The following is a 13,442-nucleotide window of genomic DNA, read 5'->3' on the forward strand; positions in this document are numbered from 1 at the left end:
CTTCAGAAGCCACAACATCAAGAATACTGCCATCCCTCCAGCATTAGGAGTGCCATGGTCAAGCAACTCCCAGAGCTTGGAACAGCACCTGACCCTCTCCCCTTTCCTCTGCCCAACTGAACCACACCCCACTTCCCTGACCAGTTAAATTTTCTGGGCAACTGTCCCCCTGGTGACACAAACCCACTGTGCCCCAGCAGCACTTAGCAGGCTTGTTGACTCATGAGAAGACATTCCTACTGATGAATGTCATGCTCTTGGGTGCATGAATGATAAATGAAAACAACACTTTTAACTTTTGAACCCACTTTCTCCTTCCTTGTAGCCAAGACGCTATTTGAGTTGGCTGCAGAATCTGATGTTTCCACAGCCATTGACCTTTTTAGACAAGCTGGTCTCAGCACTCATCTCTCCGGAAATGAGCGGTTGACTCTCCTGGCCCCCCTGAATTCTGTGTTCAAAGGTAATGTGGGGGGAACACTGCTGTTGATTTGTCTGTGAGGGCAATAGCCCCACCCACTGCCACCTCCACAACGCCCTCTCCAATTTACAGCACCCCACGGAATGTTAGCACTTCCACCCCAGCTCAACCGAAAGCAGATGTGACTTCACCAGAAACCTCTGAGGCTCTGTTGTTTCATTTGGCAGAGCAGAGAAAGCATTTGGGGATGCATTCCTTGGAATGCAAAGGTTTGCATCTGTCGGGAGAGCAGATCAGACCCTGACTTTCTATGTTCAGGTTTCACTGCCGGTGTGATCAGAAGGAGGTCAGAGTTGGGATACCCCTGAGCTGTGGCCACAGGGAAGGCAGAAAAGGTGGCCAGGTTATGCCCATGCCTTCCTTTCCCTCCTAGGGCAAAACTCCAAACACCCTCAATTATCTGGACCTTTTTTTTCTTTTTTTTTCATAGTCAGATGCCAGATGTTAAGAAATACTGGCAGCCTTACTTGATTTCTCAATCTCCATATCCAAACTCAAGCAGTGATGGTCTTTTTACTAAATCTGTCTCTCAGATCATTCTCTTCATTTCAGGAACATTTCCCTCTGGGCCTCAACAAACCTTCTCTTGCAGATGGCACCCCTGTCATCGATGGCCCTACAAAGAATTTGCTTCTGAACCACATGATTAAAGACCAGCTGGCCTCCAAGTATCTGTACCATGGACAGACCCTGGAAACCCTGGGTGGCAAAAAACTCAGAGTTTTTGTTTATCGTAATGTAAGTTCTGGTTCCTGAATCATGCACCTTCTTTCCGCCCAATCAGTCCCTGAGTAGCACAAACAGCTAAGTGCGTGGCTGCTAACTGAAAGGTTTACTGTTCAAACCTGCCCAGTGGTGCCTCAGAAGAAAGGAATGGTGATCTGCTTTTGAACGTCACAGTCATGAGAACCCTACGGAGCACTGTTCCACTTTGCAGACATGGGGGTCCCCATAAGTCAGAATTGACTCAATAGCAACTGGTTTTCTTTCAGTCGTCCCTAAGAAACGGAACTGTGTTAGTGTAAAAAAATGTTCTCAGTAAGCAGGAGCTCACAGGAGAACTGGTTCCTAATAAAGAAACAAATCATTTCTTGAAAGTATTATCTGATACCAAAATAGGATTCTGTAGAAGGATTAGAATCTCCAAACTACACACTTGTCTGACCAGGATGGTTAAGCAGCAGTCCACCTTGATAATTGGAAGGATGGGTAGAGGTCTTGAATCCTATTTAGTTTTTGTGAAGAGAAGCCCCTGAACTGAAGGCCAACATAGCCCTTCTCAGTTCACAAGGTTCTCTTTTCTCTGCTTTTGTCTCTTCTTTCTTCAAACCCAGCAGTTACCCTGGAATATTAAGCAGGAAACACAACACAAACATAGCTCTTGACTGGAACCAGCCAGCAACATTTGGCTAGAGATGTTTATCATCTATTAATCATTGGGCTCTATCTGTTTATTTTATGATTGTTGATAGACCTCATGTGTAACATGATATCCTTATCACAGGACCTCTGTGTCACTTTCTTGGGGCCTCTATGGCTATTCTTTCCTCAAGGAAGATCACTTTTTATTCTTTTCTTTCCTGGAGAAAATACATCACTTTATCTTAGTTTTAATGACCCACCTCAATATGTATTCACTGATCTTTGTGGATGATGTCATTAGGACATGGCCTGAAAAGAACAGCAGGCCCTGGACCAGTAAGATAACCAGCCTATCTCTGCCCCTGTTCGGTGCAGAGCCTGTGCATTGAGAACAGCTGTATCGCTGCCCATGACAAGAGGGGGCGGTATGGGACCCTTTTCACCATGGACCGGATGCTGACCCCCCCAATGGGGACCGTCATGGATGTCCTGAAGGGGGACCATCGCTTTAGGTAACTGGCCCCATCCCAGGGTAGGGCTTCTGCCAAGTGGCCATGCTGGGGCCAGATGCTGAGCTCAGCTATTTGCCAAGCTCCTCCCTTCCTTGGGGTTCGCAGTGCCACTGGTGTGACCATACAGCCTTGGGGTGTGGGAGGGATGAGGGTCACTTTGGAGGCTTAAGTTGTGAAAAAGAGTTACTTCTGGGAAGGTGGTGCTCATATCCATGGGAAGCCAGAAGAGAGGCTACATTTTTATTCCTGAAGTGCAAAAAATATCCCTCTCTCACTTTGAGGTCCTACATAAACTGAGTGGGCCTGGCTTTGAGGGTGTGATGAGTCTCTAACTCTCTGAAAAGTATCTGCTTATTGCAACTGAAGGTCCCTTGCCTCTCTTTCTAAGGTTCCCATGTCAGTGTGTTTTCTTGCTCTCCTCTCTACATGTCTGACTGTCTTGTTCACCACTGAGTGCTGTCACATTGAATATTCCTCTGTTCCTGAGTTCAGCCACCTACCCCACAAAGGAACTGACAGACCACCACATCCTGTCCTTCCCAGAATCACATCCCCCAGGACCCAATGGCTCAGCCAGTCTCTGGGTTAGCCATGCCTCTGATCTCTTGCGTTCCTCCCCCTAACTTCTGGCTACTTAAGAGCACTCAGCATTTAAGCTGGGGTGGAGAGACAATCTAGACTGTAATATTTCCCTCTATGCATGGGGAAGGTGTGAGAACCACTGAAACCAATTCCAGCAGTCTAGGCTCCAAGTACCCAGTAGAAAGGTGTCTGATGACAGTGCCCCACCACAGGCAGGTGACATTTCCATGTGTGCATCCACAGCATGCTTGTCGCTGCCATCCAGTCTGCAGGGCTGACTGAGACCCTCAATCGGGAAGGAGTCTACACAGTTTTTGCTCCCACAAATGAAGCTTTCCAAGCCATGCCACCAGAAGAACTGAATAAACTCTTGGGTAAGGACCAACCTAAGTATAGTTTTTAACTTTTATGAAATAGCTGTACCTGCCAGGAGGAATCAGCATACTACATAGGGTTTAACTGACAGGAATGTAATGACAAGACAATTTATAGCACTGTGGGCAGGATCAAGGGAACCACAAAGGGTAGTAACACCCAGGAATAGCAACCATGGAAAACCTGTACCACCTCCAGGCTTGGGACAGGCGGAGGGTGGGAGCCAGGAAAAACTTGAGCGTTGGACAAGGGGCAATGGAAAAGCAACCAGAGTCATAGGCCACTATTACCAGAACCATAGCAAGGGAGACCACTGAGTCCGCCAGCCTCTCCTCCCACCGCCCAATTGCCTTTTGGGCCTCTGTTCTCTGATTATAGGAGAGCAAGGAAGCCTGGATGATAAGTTCATCCAGGGCACTAAACAGAGCAGAGAAGAGTAGAAAAAGGATGAGGATGTTTAACAACAACCAGTCATCAAGGTCTCCTTTCTACTGAGGACCTAGGAGAACAGTGATATTGAAGTGATAATGCATTTACCTGCATTAAACACCTCTCAGGATACAGAGAAGTTAAATGAGGCCCTGAGAGATTTTGTTGAGGACATTTGAGAGGCAATATAATGGTTAAGAACTTGGGCTCCCTGATTACCTGACCAAACCAAAAAAACCAAACTCATTGCCATTGAGTCAGATCTGATTCATAGAGACCCCTCCTTGGGTTTCCGAGGCGGTATCACTATGGAAGTAGATTGCCCAACCTTTCTTCTGAGGAGTGGCTGGTGGGTTTGAACTGCCAGCCTTCTGGTTAGCAGTCAAATGCCTTAGGCACTATGCTACCAGAGCTCCCTGATTACCTGAAAGTAGGTTCAAATCCAGGGTCATGAATTTACCAGCCAAGTGACCACCAGCAAGCTACTTCACCTCTTTGAGCCTCAGTCTTCCCATTCAGAAACTGATGATGCTAAAAGTATTTAGTCACTGTGTCGTGAGGCACACACTCTCAATAATAGCTATGCTGACAGTAAGGTGGGGTGGGGCTTGTGGTGTTTAGTGCTGGTCCATGCTCATGAGAGCCATTTCCACCACAGAAAGGTAAGCTCAGGGAGGAGGAAGGATCTCGAGCCCACATGGCCTATGCCTCACCTCCCAGTCTGGTGTGAGAAGAATAGAAAGCTCATATTGCAGGCAACTCAGAGCTGAATTTGTGCTTTTGAATTTCTCTGTTGCTGAATGAATGCCCATGTCTGTGGCACTGATGCATGTTCCTGACAAGAGAGGAAAAGTTCATTCTGAATGTAAACTTTCCATTGGAATTCCCCCAGGTGGGCTAAGCCTACCCAGCTTCCATTTCATTTCTGGTTGTGTAGGAGCAGAGTCCCTGGGTGGTGCCAACAGTTAACACACTCAGCTGTTAATCAGGGGGTTGGTAGTTTGAGTCCACCCAGAGGTATGCCTCAGAAGAAAAGCCTGCAAACCTACTTCCCAAAAATCGCCCCTTGAAAACTCTATGGAGCACAGTTCTACTCTGACACACATGGGGTCGCTGTAAGTCAGAATCAACTTGATGGCAACTGACTAGGTTAGAGTGAAGGAGCAGAGGGAGAAGGATGGGGAGAACTTCCCAGACATGCCCTGAGCCAGGCCTACAGGCGGGATTAGACCTTCCAGCACTTCTCGTGGATAGAGATGGCTCCAGTTGTTAGAGAGGTCTAGAGAAGGAGGTCCTTTGCCCTCAGTGGCTGGCTTGACTCAGTATCTTCTGGAAGTCCCCTCCCCCTTTGGAAAGGGAACTTGTGCATTCCAGAAAGCCGATGTCTGTTAATCACTTGGTACCTGATGGCCCCGTCCATGGCACTGACATGAATGTGTCGACAACTAAGAGAACTTTCCAAAATGCTCTGAAACTTACTCTGTTCTCAGTTTCAAGATACTAGAAATAGCAGCCTGTAAGCCCTGGGGAAATTTGACCATTTGGCTGGTAATGTGAGTATTAGAAACAGCCTTGATGGAGATAAGAAGGCAGCTGGCAGCTTTAAAAATTGCCTCCCACACTTAATTTGGGAAATGCCTGTGCACCTTTATGAGCAATAGGATGCTTTCCCCAGTTGGTGGAGAGACTGATGTGGGCTGGAAGGAATGCCGAGACGTGACGAGGAGGGATATGGCGGAGGGAATACCCCCCTTGGCCCTGACCTCATCGGCTCCATGGCTCCTCCAGATTGCAGCTGTTGAGTCTTTTAAGTTGTCCCTTCAGGAAACAACCATCTCAAACAGAATATGCATTTGAGGGTAGAATGTATAAATATTTCACTACTGTGTTATAACTGTTGGGAGCCACAGTGATGATGAAACGTCCCAGATGCTGGTGCTGGAAAGGTCTCTGGCTTTCCAAGCAAATATTTAGCTCATGGAAACATGAGTCATGCTCACAGAGGAATATGGATTAACTCCTTCTCAGCTGCCAGGGATCCCAGCATCACAGTAGCCACTGAATGAAGGGGCAGAATCAGGGCAATGGACGTGTGGTGGGTCACAGGCTGATCACACAACGGGTGCTCAAAGACTGTTTATTACCTAGGCAGGGAGTTCTCCATTTCAAGGGGTGACCATTGCTTCTTCACTGAGCTCTCCTTGACCATTCCAGTTACCAACCTTGGAATTAACTCTGCCTTCTTTTCCCACAAATCTACAGGAAATGCCAAGGAGCTTGCCAACATCCTGAAATACCACATTGGTGATGAAATTTTAGTTAGTGGAGGCATTGGGCCCCTGGTGCGGCTGAAGTCTCTCCAAGGTGACAAGCTGGAAGTCAGCTCAGTAAGTGTGCTTGTAAATCAAAAGGCTGACTGTGTCCTACCACTTAGAGTGTCAGGGCACAGCATGCCCCCAGGATGACATTAGGTGCATACATAGTCTTTAAGGATCATCCTAAATCTCAAGTGCATTTTATCCACCAAACAAGTTGCTGTTGAGTCATTTCCAACTCATGGCCACGTCATGTGTGTGTGTCAGAGTAGAGCTGTATTCCATGAGGTTTTCAGTGCTGCACAGAGAGGAAAAAAGAGCCTTAAAGGAAACCAAGTGAAATTATGGTTAGACATGAGTAAGAACTTCCAGATTTGCAAGAACATAAAGCATCTGATTTGACCTCTGGGACAGGCTGTAAGATACTCCTTCTCTTAAGGAGATAATAAATAATTAATTATGAGAGATAAGTCCTCTAACCTTATTGCCACCCCAAACCCAGGGGCTCACAGAACTGAACCACACCATCCCAATAGGCTTTTGTCAGTTCTGATGCTTGGTCTGTGACCTCCCCTTGCTCTGCACATTGATGATACACATTCAGCTTTGGAGCTGTGCTCTGAGGGTCCCCCTGGAACAGAACAGATAGCCAGCTCAGTTCTAGGATCTTGCCTGAGATTTCACTGGCTGCACCACTGACCATCCTGTTCAGGGACCATTCTTCACATGTGTGGCTAACTCAGTTTCTGTTCCCTTTCCTGCCCTTCAACCATCATCAAAGGCTCATCAGTTTGTATAGTGTAGGAAGGCCTGTAGGGAAGTAGGGATGTGAATGACTTGTTTGATTTCTGCATCACCTAGCATCTAGGATTAGGTGTTGCAGTCCCATCTGTTGCAGGCTTTAGTGCTCCATTCTTCCCGGAGTCCATTACATGGATTGGAGACAGATTTTCCTTAAGTGAGGAAATCTTCACAGTGGGGTACAAGGTGAAGTGGAATGAGCACTTCCCACAGAACTGGAGACCTGCCTTCTGTTCCCACCTAGTTAGCTTAAAGAAGGCACTTTGCCTCCCTTAAGCCTTAGTTACCTCTTCTGTTAATTTGGACAATGATATCCACTCTCCTTATCATACATATTGTAAGGATTAAGTGCAGTAACATATCATAGCATTCAGATTGCTATGTGCTGAATCCACACAAAGGGATAGAGTTTTAATCTATCGACTGAAGGTCTTTCAAGGGTAAGGGCTATTTCATTCACCAAAGTCTACCTGATACTTAGCACAGATTCTAGCATATTTGTTTGGTAAATATTTTCTAAATAAATAAAATAAAAATGTTGTACATTCAGAAGTTGTTGTCTCTTTTTACTTTAGAAAAACAATATGGTATGTGTCAATAAAGAACCTGTTGCTGAAAATGATATCATGGCCACCAATGGTGTGGTCTATGCCATCACCAGTGTTCTGCAGCCTCCAGGTAAGTTATCACCTGGCCCTGAAGCATTACTTTCACACTGTGTCTGAAGCTGGTCCTTCTCTGCAGGTGGCACCTGGTGCTCAGGGGAAAATTGTTCCAAACAAAGAGAGAAGAATAACCTGTAATTTTGACATTCAAACTGTGCCTACACTGACATCCCTATGGCTGATTGAAAAGTGAAGATTAGGAACTGTTGGTTTTGAGAAAATTACCCTAAGAAACTTGAGGGACAGATTTCTCTGGACTGAATTGCCTAGGTATCAGCCTCATTCAGGCACAGCCCAGTTGTTTGTACACATGTGGATACTGTTACCGTTGTGCCAAACACTCCCCGTACAGAACCTCACCTGTTATGTGTTCCCTTTGTGTTGTTTTTGTGTGCCATCAAGTCAATTCTGACTCATAGCAATGCTACAGGACAGAATGGAACTGCCCCATAGGGTTTCTTGGGCTATAATCTTTATGGAAGGAGTCTTGGTGGTGCAGTGGTTAAGTGCTTGGCTGCTAACCAAAAGGTTGGCAGTTCAAACCCACCAGCCACTCTGTGGGAGAAAAGGCCCAGCAGTCTGCTCCCAAAAAGATTATAATTTGGAGATCCTATGGGGCAGTTCTTCTCTGTCATATAGGGTTGGAATGAGTCAGAATACTCGATGGCCAATAACAACAACAATCTTTACAGGAACAGATCACCAAATCTCTCTCCCACAGAGTGACTGGTGGATTCGAACAACATCATTTCAGCTAGCAGTAACCAGTTCCACCACCAGCGCTCACCACTTTATCTCTCATAAAGCAGAACTTGAGTCCAGCCTCTAGCCTCACTTGTACATTCACCAATTTTTCTTTTTTCTTTTTTTTTTTCTCTCTCTGCCCTTGGGCCAAATTCTACCATGAGTTATGAAAAGTTACAAAGGAAAAATTCATTTGAAAATGTAGACCTGGAAGCCCAACAGTACCTCAGTCATGGATGTTATGAATGTCATGCTAATCATTACTCTTTCTTACAAAAGCCACCTTTTCCTTCCCCTCCAGCCAACAGACCTCAGGAACGAGGGGATGAACTTGCAGACTCTGCACTTGAAATCTTCAAACAGGCATCGGCATATTCCAGGGTAAAGACCCTTCCTAGCTTTGCCCCTGGCTTAAGCAGGCTTGTGTCCTCTGCTTAGGGACACAGAGGAGGCTCTCCAAGTCCCCATCCTCCTTGACTGCTCTCCCAGGGCTCTCTGAAGCCTCCTCTCTATTCCCATTGGGACATCCTCAGCCATTGCCCATGAGGAGTTCAGAGAGAAGAACCTGGGTAGCTCCTGCTTCCTTGGTGGGTCAAAGCTAAAGCCATCAAACAAAGGCCTCAGAACAAGGAAGCCACTGCTTGTGAGAACAGCTGCAGCTCTGGATTCCATCTGTCCAAGGAGGACAACCCAGCCTAAGTTTGCCTTGCAGTGGCCTGGCCTGCTGGGCCTGGGTCTCCAAGTCACTGTTCTGTGTTTCATGGCATTGCCCACTGTGGGTGATGTTGAAGCTCCACTTGGCTTCTGAGTACTGAGAAGTAGGACTTCTCAGTAGATTCTGAGTAGGGAGGCTGAGGATGAGCCTGTGTGTGTGTGTGGAGCCTGTCTTCCTTGCCTCAGCCCCACTTCCTCCCCAGAACTTCTCTGACTCTTTCTGTACTTCTTTTCCTGACCCCCAGCTTGCCCAGGGCCTAGCAACCCCACTTGTACATGGATCCTCTGTGCCTTTGGCCAGGTGGAGCTCCTTGGAAATGCAAAACACCTTATAGGAGGTTTGTGTTTCCAGAGAAGAGGCTGCAGGGGGCAGTCTTTAGCTTAGATATCTGAAGCTTTAAAGGGCATTTCAGGTTTTGGACAGAGGAGTCTCCTTAGCCACCTTCAAGAAAGGGTCTTGGCCATGACCTGCTACTACTGAGAGCCACCCCCCTGTGCAGTCCCAACTCTGCAAACTCTAGGCTATGGTCTCCCAGAAATGTCCATCTTCAACTCAGCTTGGGAGGGACTGGCACATCACTTAGGGCTGCCACAGCTGACTAAGAGGCTTCTCAGGTCATCAGTTCCACTTTCCCCTTCCTCTTTCTCATCCTCAACATTTTTTATGAGTAGGGGTAGCAGTAAGCAAAGACACTGTCACAAGCAGATGCCGGTATAATTTTCACTAGAAAACCTTATACCTTGTGTTTTCTTTCAGGCTGCCCAGAGATCTGTCCGACTAGGTAAGTCTGGCCTGGGTTTGAAGTCCCCACCTTACCTCCATGAAAGGCTGAGCTTACCATCTGTGACACATAGTTAAGAACATCCTGGTGTCATAAAACAAGGCTGGCCTTTAGGGTCAGAGCAGCTTGGTGAATTTCAGTCCAATGGGACACCCAATTTCCTTCTTCCTTTTCCATAAGATGAAGATAATAATATTATGTTTTTGGCTCTAGGAGCCTAGAAATATGACACAGGGGCTTGGCAGGTGCCTATGGTGAGGAAGTGGTAGATACAGAAAAATCCCAGCTCAGAACATCAGACATTGAGTGAAGTATGAAGTTTCACAAGCCAAAAAAGCACCTAAAATGTGCAGAATTGCACGGCAGAAGGAACCTCTTTGGCCCCAGTCCTCAAGATTCTGACAATCCTAGGCAGGCATGGAGAAGTCTGCATCTCTTTCACCTTTCAAACTCCTTTCTTTCAGCCCCTGTCTATCAGCGGTTATTAGAGAGGATGAAGCATTAGCATGAAGGACCATAGGAAGAATGTGCTCCAGCAAGTCCCTGCCAATTTCTCTCAGTTTGCTAAAGAGACTGGATGTTTTCTAAACCAAATACCACACTTAAATGTACAAGGGCATCATCGCAATTAGCTCTGAGTCTTGGGTAGGGGGTGGGAGGAGGGAGAGAGATGCATTTCTTTTTTTTTTTTCCTCCCTAAACATGGCTATTAACCCACTGCATGCAAAGACCAGAATGTCACTGCCTGACATTCACTTCTATAAAAGACCCTATGCCAAATGTGGAGTCTCCTGCCTGCACCAGGTGCTCTGGAAAAGGAATCTACAGTTTTGTGAAACTCATAAAACGTGAATTAAGCAATCAAGCATTCTAGGAAATTTATGACACAATTTTTGTAAAGCTCTTTCAGTTGGAGAAATGGCATTATTATAAGCTATGAGTTGAACTGTTCTGTCAAGCATATCTGATGTGTACATATGGCTTGGACAGGTCTATATGACCTTGTCCATGAAGAAAAGAAAGGGTATGCAGAGCGTGTAGAGGCCTAGTATTTCCCAAAGAGAAGTGTGACAGAGCCATGGTATGTTTGTAATAATAAAACCAAAGAAATATATGTCCTGTGTGTTTGGTGACTGTGTTCTGGCCTGTGTATTCAAGAGGTTGTGTTTCTGTGCCTCACACAGAAACTTGCAGCTGTGTTGTTCCTTCACACCTCAATTCCACCCAGGATCTGCTCCAGAAGAAGATTTGAGGGATGGTTTATGGGAGATTCCAACAGCTGGACTTTAATCACCCAGTCATTTCAGCTCCCACCAGTCCTGGAGGTTCTAGTCCTCAATGTTCATCTTGCCCACCACTTTGCTTCTTCTGATTGGCTGGAAACATCTTCCTTCCAGCATTATGATTCCTCTACCTTTGTGTTGTACTTTTGAGTCCTTAGCACCACCCTGATAAGTGATCTCCATCATAGTCCCATTATACTGATGAGGAGGCTAAGGCTCAAAAGGGAGAACCACTAGTAACAAAGAGAAGAGCTGAGCTGGAACTGGAACCCAAGTCTCCTGACTCCCAACAACTATCATTTAACAAGCAAGTCCAGGTTTTCCAGGCTCGTATTTTCCATCGTATCCATTTTCACATCCTTTTCTCTGCTCCTTTAATCTCTGCCATCTAAAATGTCTGTGGCACTCTGAAACACACATTGGTGTGGCTGTGACCTCATTGCTCACTACCTGTGTGGCCTGGACCAGTTACTTAACCTCTCAGTGCCTCTGTTTCCTCATCTGTAATGGAGACAACAGTCGTATACACATGAGTCTGTCATGAGGATGAAATTAGATAATCCATATAAAATACTTGATGCCATAGTAGTTACCCTTTCGGTTAATCAAGCTATCTGGGGCTGCTCAGGATCAATGCAGTTGAGAGCCTTTTTGTGTCTTTCCCAAAGGTGGCCCACCTTCTGGGAGAATGGGAGAGTCTTTCCACCCACCCACCCCCAACACCTGAATTTGCCAAGACTGAGTCATTCCAGCAGTCTGTATTCATTTCACTCAGTGGACCCAACAACCCACAGATTTGTCTACAAGTGCTGGAAATAAACAATGGACGAGACAGGCAGATTTCCTCCCTTAAATAGCTTCCAGTCTGGGGAGAGACAGACGCTGTGTGTAATCAGTTAAAACCATTCATCCATTTGTTCCACAAATATTTATTAAGAGCTATGTATATGCACACCCATCTTAGGCCCTAGGGAACATATTAGTCTCTACTCTCATATAGCTTTCCTATTGGTGGGAGGAGAATCAGTTATCAGCTAATCACAATACTTACTGAAAAGAGAACTCTGAAGGATAATACTATGGTTCTATGATAGTTGATAATGATGTGGGGCCAAGAAAGTGGTGCCCTAGAGCTCTTGGAAGTGGGAGTAGCTGAGAGAAATTGAAGGAGTTAACCTGGAGAGGAAGGAAGTCAGGCTAGAGGGGGCTCAAGGAGAAGGTATCCCAAGAGATGGTACAATTTCACTCTGTGTGCACCTGGTCCCTGCTCACCCCATCTCCCTGGTGGATCCTGGTGAGTACTACCATGTGCTGCCCTTGAAGGCCTCCCTCATTCTGGGGATACTGCAGCTATGCTTCACTTTTACAACCCAAAATGCACATATCTATACTTTAAAAAGGCAACATGAGAACCAAGGAGGTGATTATTAGAACTTCCAAACATCTTTTCATTTAAAAAAAAAAAAAAGTCACCACAGGATTTGCAATTAGCTCTAAGTCTTGGGTAGGGGGTAGGGTGGGAGGCAGTAGAGAGAGAAGCATTTCTTTTTTTTTTTTTTTTTTTTTATTCCTAAACATGGCTATTAACCCACTGCATGCAAAGAATCCCCAATAAGAGGACTCAATTCTTTAAACTGTCCCCTAGGGAGTCCTCTTAATGGCTTAGAATTATGCGTGGCTACTGCCCTGCCCTCCCCTAAACAGAACATTAAGTTCCCTTTTCCTGAGATCTAAACACACCCTCCACTTCTGGTTCTCATGGAGACCCAGGATAAGCATTGGTTGCTGTCAAATGGACGACAGACTTCCGAACTGAGGGGTCTGCCCTTGAGTGTTCCAAGGGAATAACAAGTGCTGGAGGGAGGTGTGTGCTTCCTTGTGTCCCACCCCATCAGAAGGCTAGAGGCAACCCAAGATGACAACCAAGCCTAGCTTGAGCCCTGCCTGGTGAGCCTCAACCAAGGAAGAAGAAGGAGAGGGAGAAAAGGAACGGGCCCTGCTTAGTCCACTTCTCTCTTTTCTATCACTCAGAGGCTGCAAGGACTTTTGGGCTTCAAGACACTCAGCATTGGGGTCCTGTGGGCCTTTCTCACACAGTAGCCTAGACTTGGTCTCAATAGCCAATTGAGAGGCCAGCCCAGCTAGAGGGCCAGAGAGTTACTGCTTTGGGCTCTGTTTGTTACTGCCTCAACCAAAAACTCATCTCAGATAAAGCAGTCTCCACACACTCTGTGAAGGTCTCAGCTGAAAGCCTCCAGAAAGAAGAGCTTCCAAGATGTTCTTTTTCCCCATGTGAAGAAATACCCATCTTCCCAGTGGGAAAGAGATCACTAACTTGAGCCATGGAGGAAGGTGAAGGGGGTAAAAGGGCAAGTCTAGGAGCCTATTATTTGCAGT

General features: G+C 46.2%; 1 protein-coding gene across 1 annotated transcript in view; it reads left to right on the forward strand.

Moving 5' to 3' along the window:
• TGFBI (transforming growth factor beta induced) overlaps positions 1-10,267 on the forward strand; it is a 41,113-nt gene extending 30,846 nt beyond the window's left edge. The window contains exons 9-17 of the mRNA XM_007943782.2: positions 326-463; positions 1,074-1,219; positions 2,219-2,355; positions 3,181-3,311; positions 6,004-6,128; positions 7,433-7,535; positions 8,568-8,647; positions 9,738-9,762; positions 10,227-10,267. Of these exons, the coding sequence (XP_007941973.1) occupies positions 326-463; positions 1,074-1,219; positions 2,219-2,355; positions 3,181-3,311; positions 6,004-6,128; positions 7,433-7,535; positions 8,568-8,647; positions 9,738-9,762; positions 10,227-10,267 (926 nt within the window). The remainder of the gene's footprint in view (positions 1-325; positions 464-1,073; positions 1,220-2,218; positions 2,356-3,180; positions 3,312-6,003; positions 6,129-7,432; positions 7,536-8,567; positions 8,648-9,737; positions 9,763-10,226) is intronic.
• Positions 10,268-13,442: the final 3,175 nt, after the last annotated feature.

The sequence above is a fragment of the Orycteropus afer genome, unplaced genomic scaffold (genome assembly GCF_000298275.1).
Source record: "Orycteropus afer afer isolate SDZICR_OR568_19922 unplaced genomic scaffold, OryAfe1.0 scaffold00112, whole genome shotgun sequence".
Taxonomy (NCBI): Eukaryota; Metazoa; Chordata; class Mammalia; order Tubulidentata; family Orycteropodidae; genus Orycteropus; species Orycteropus afer.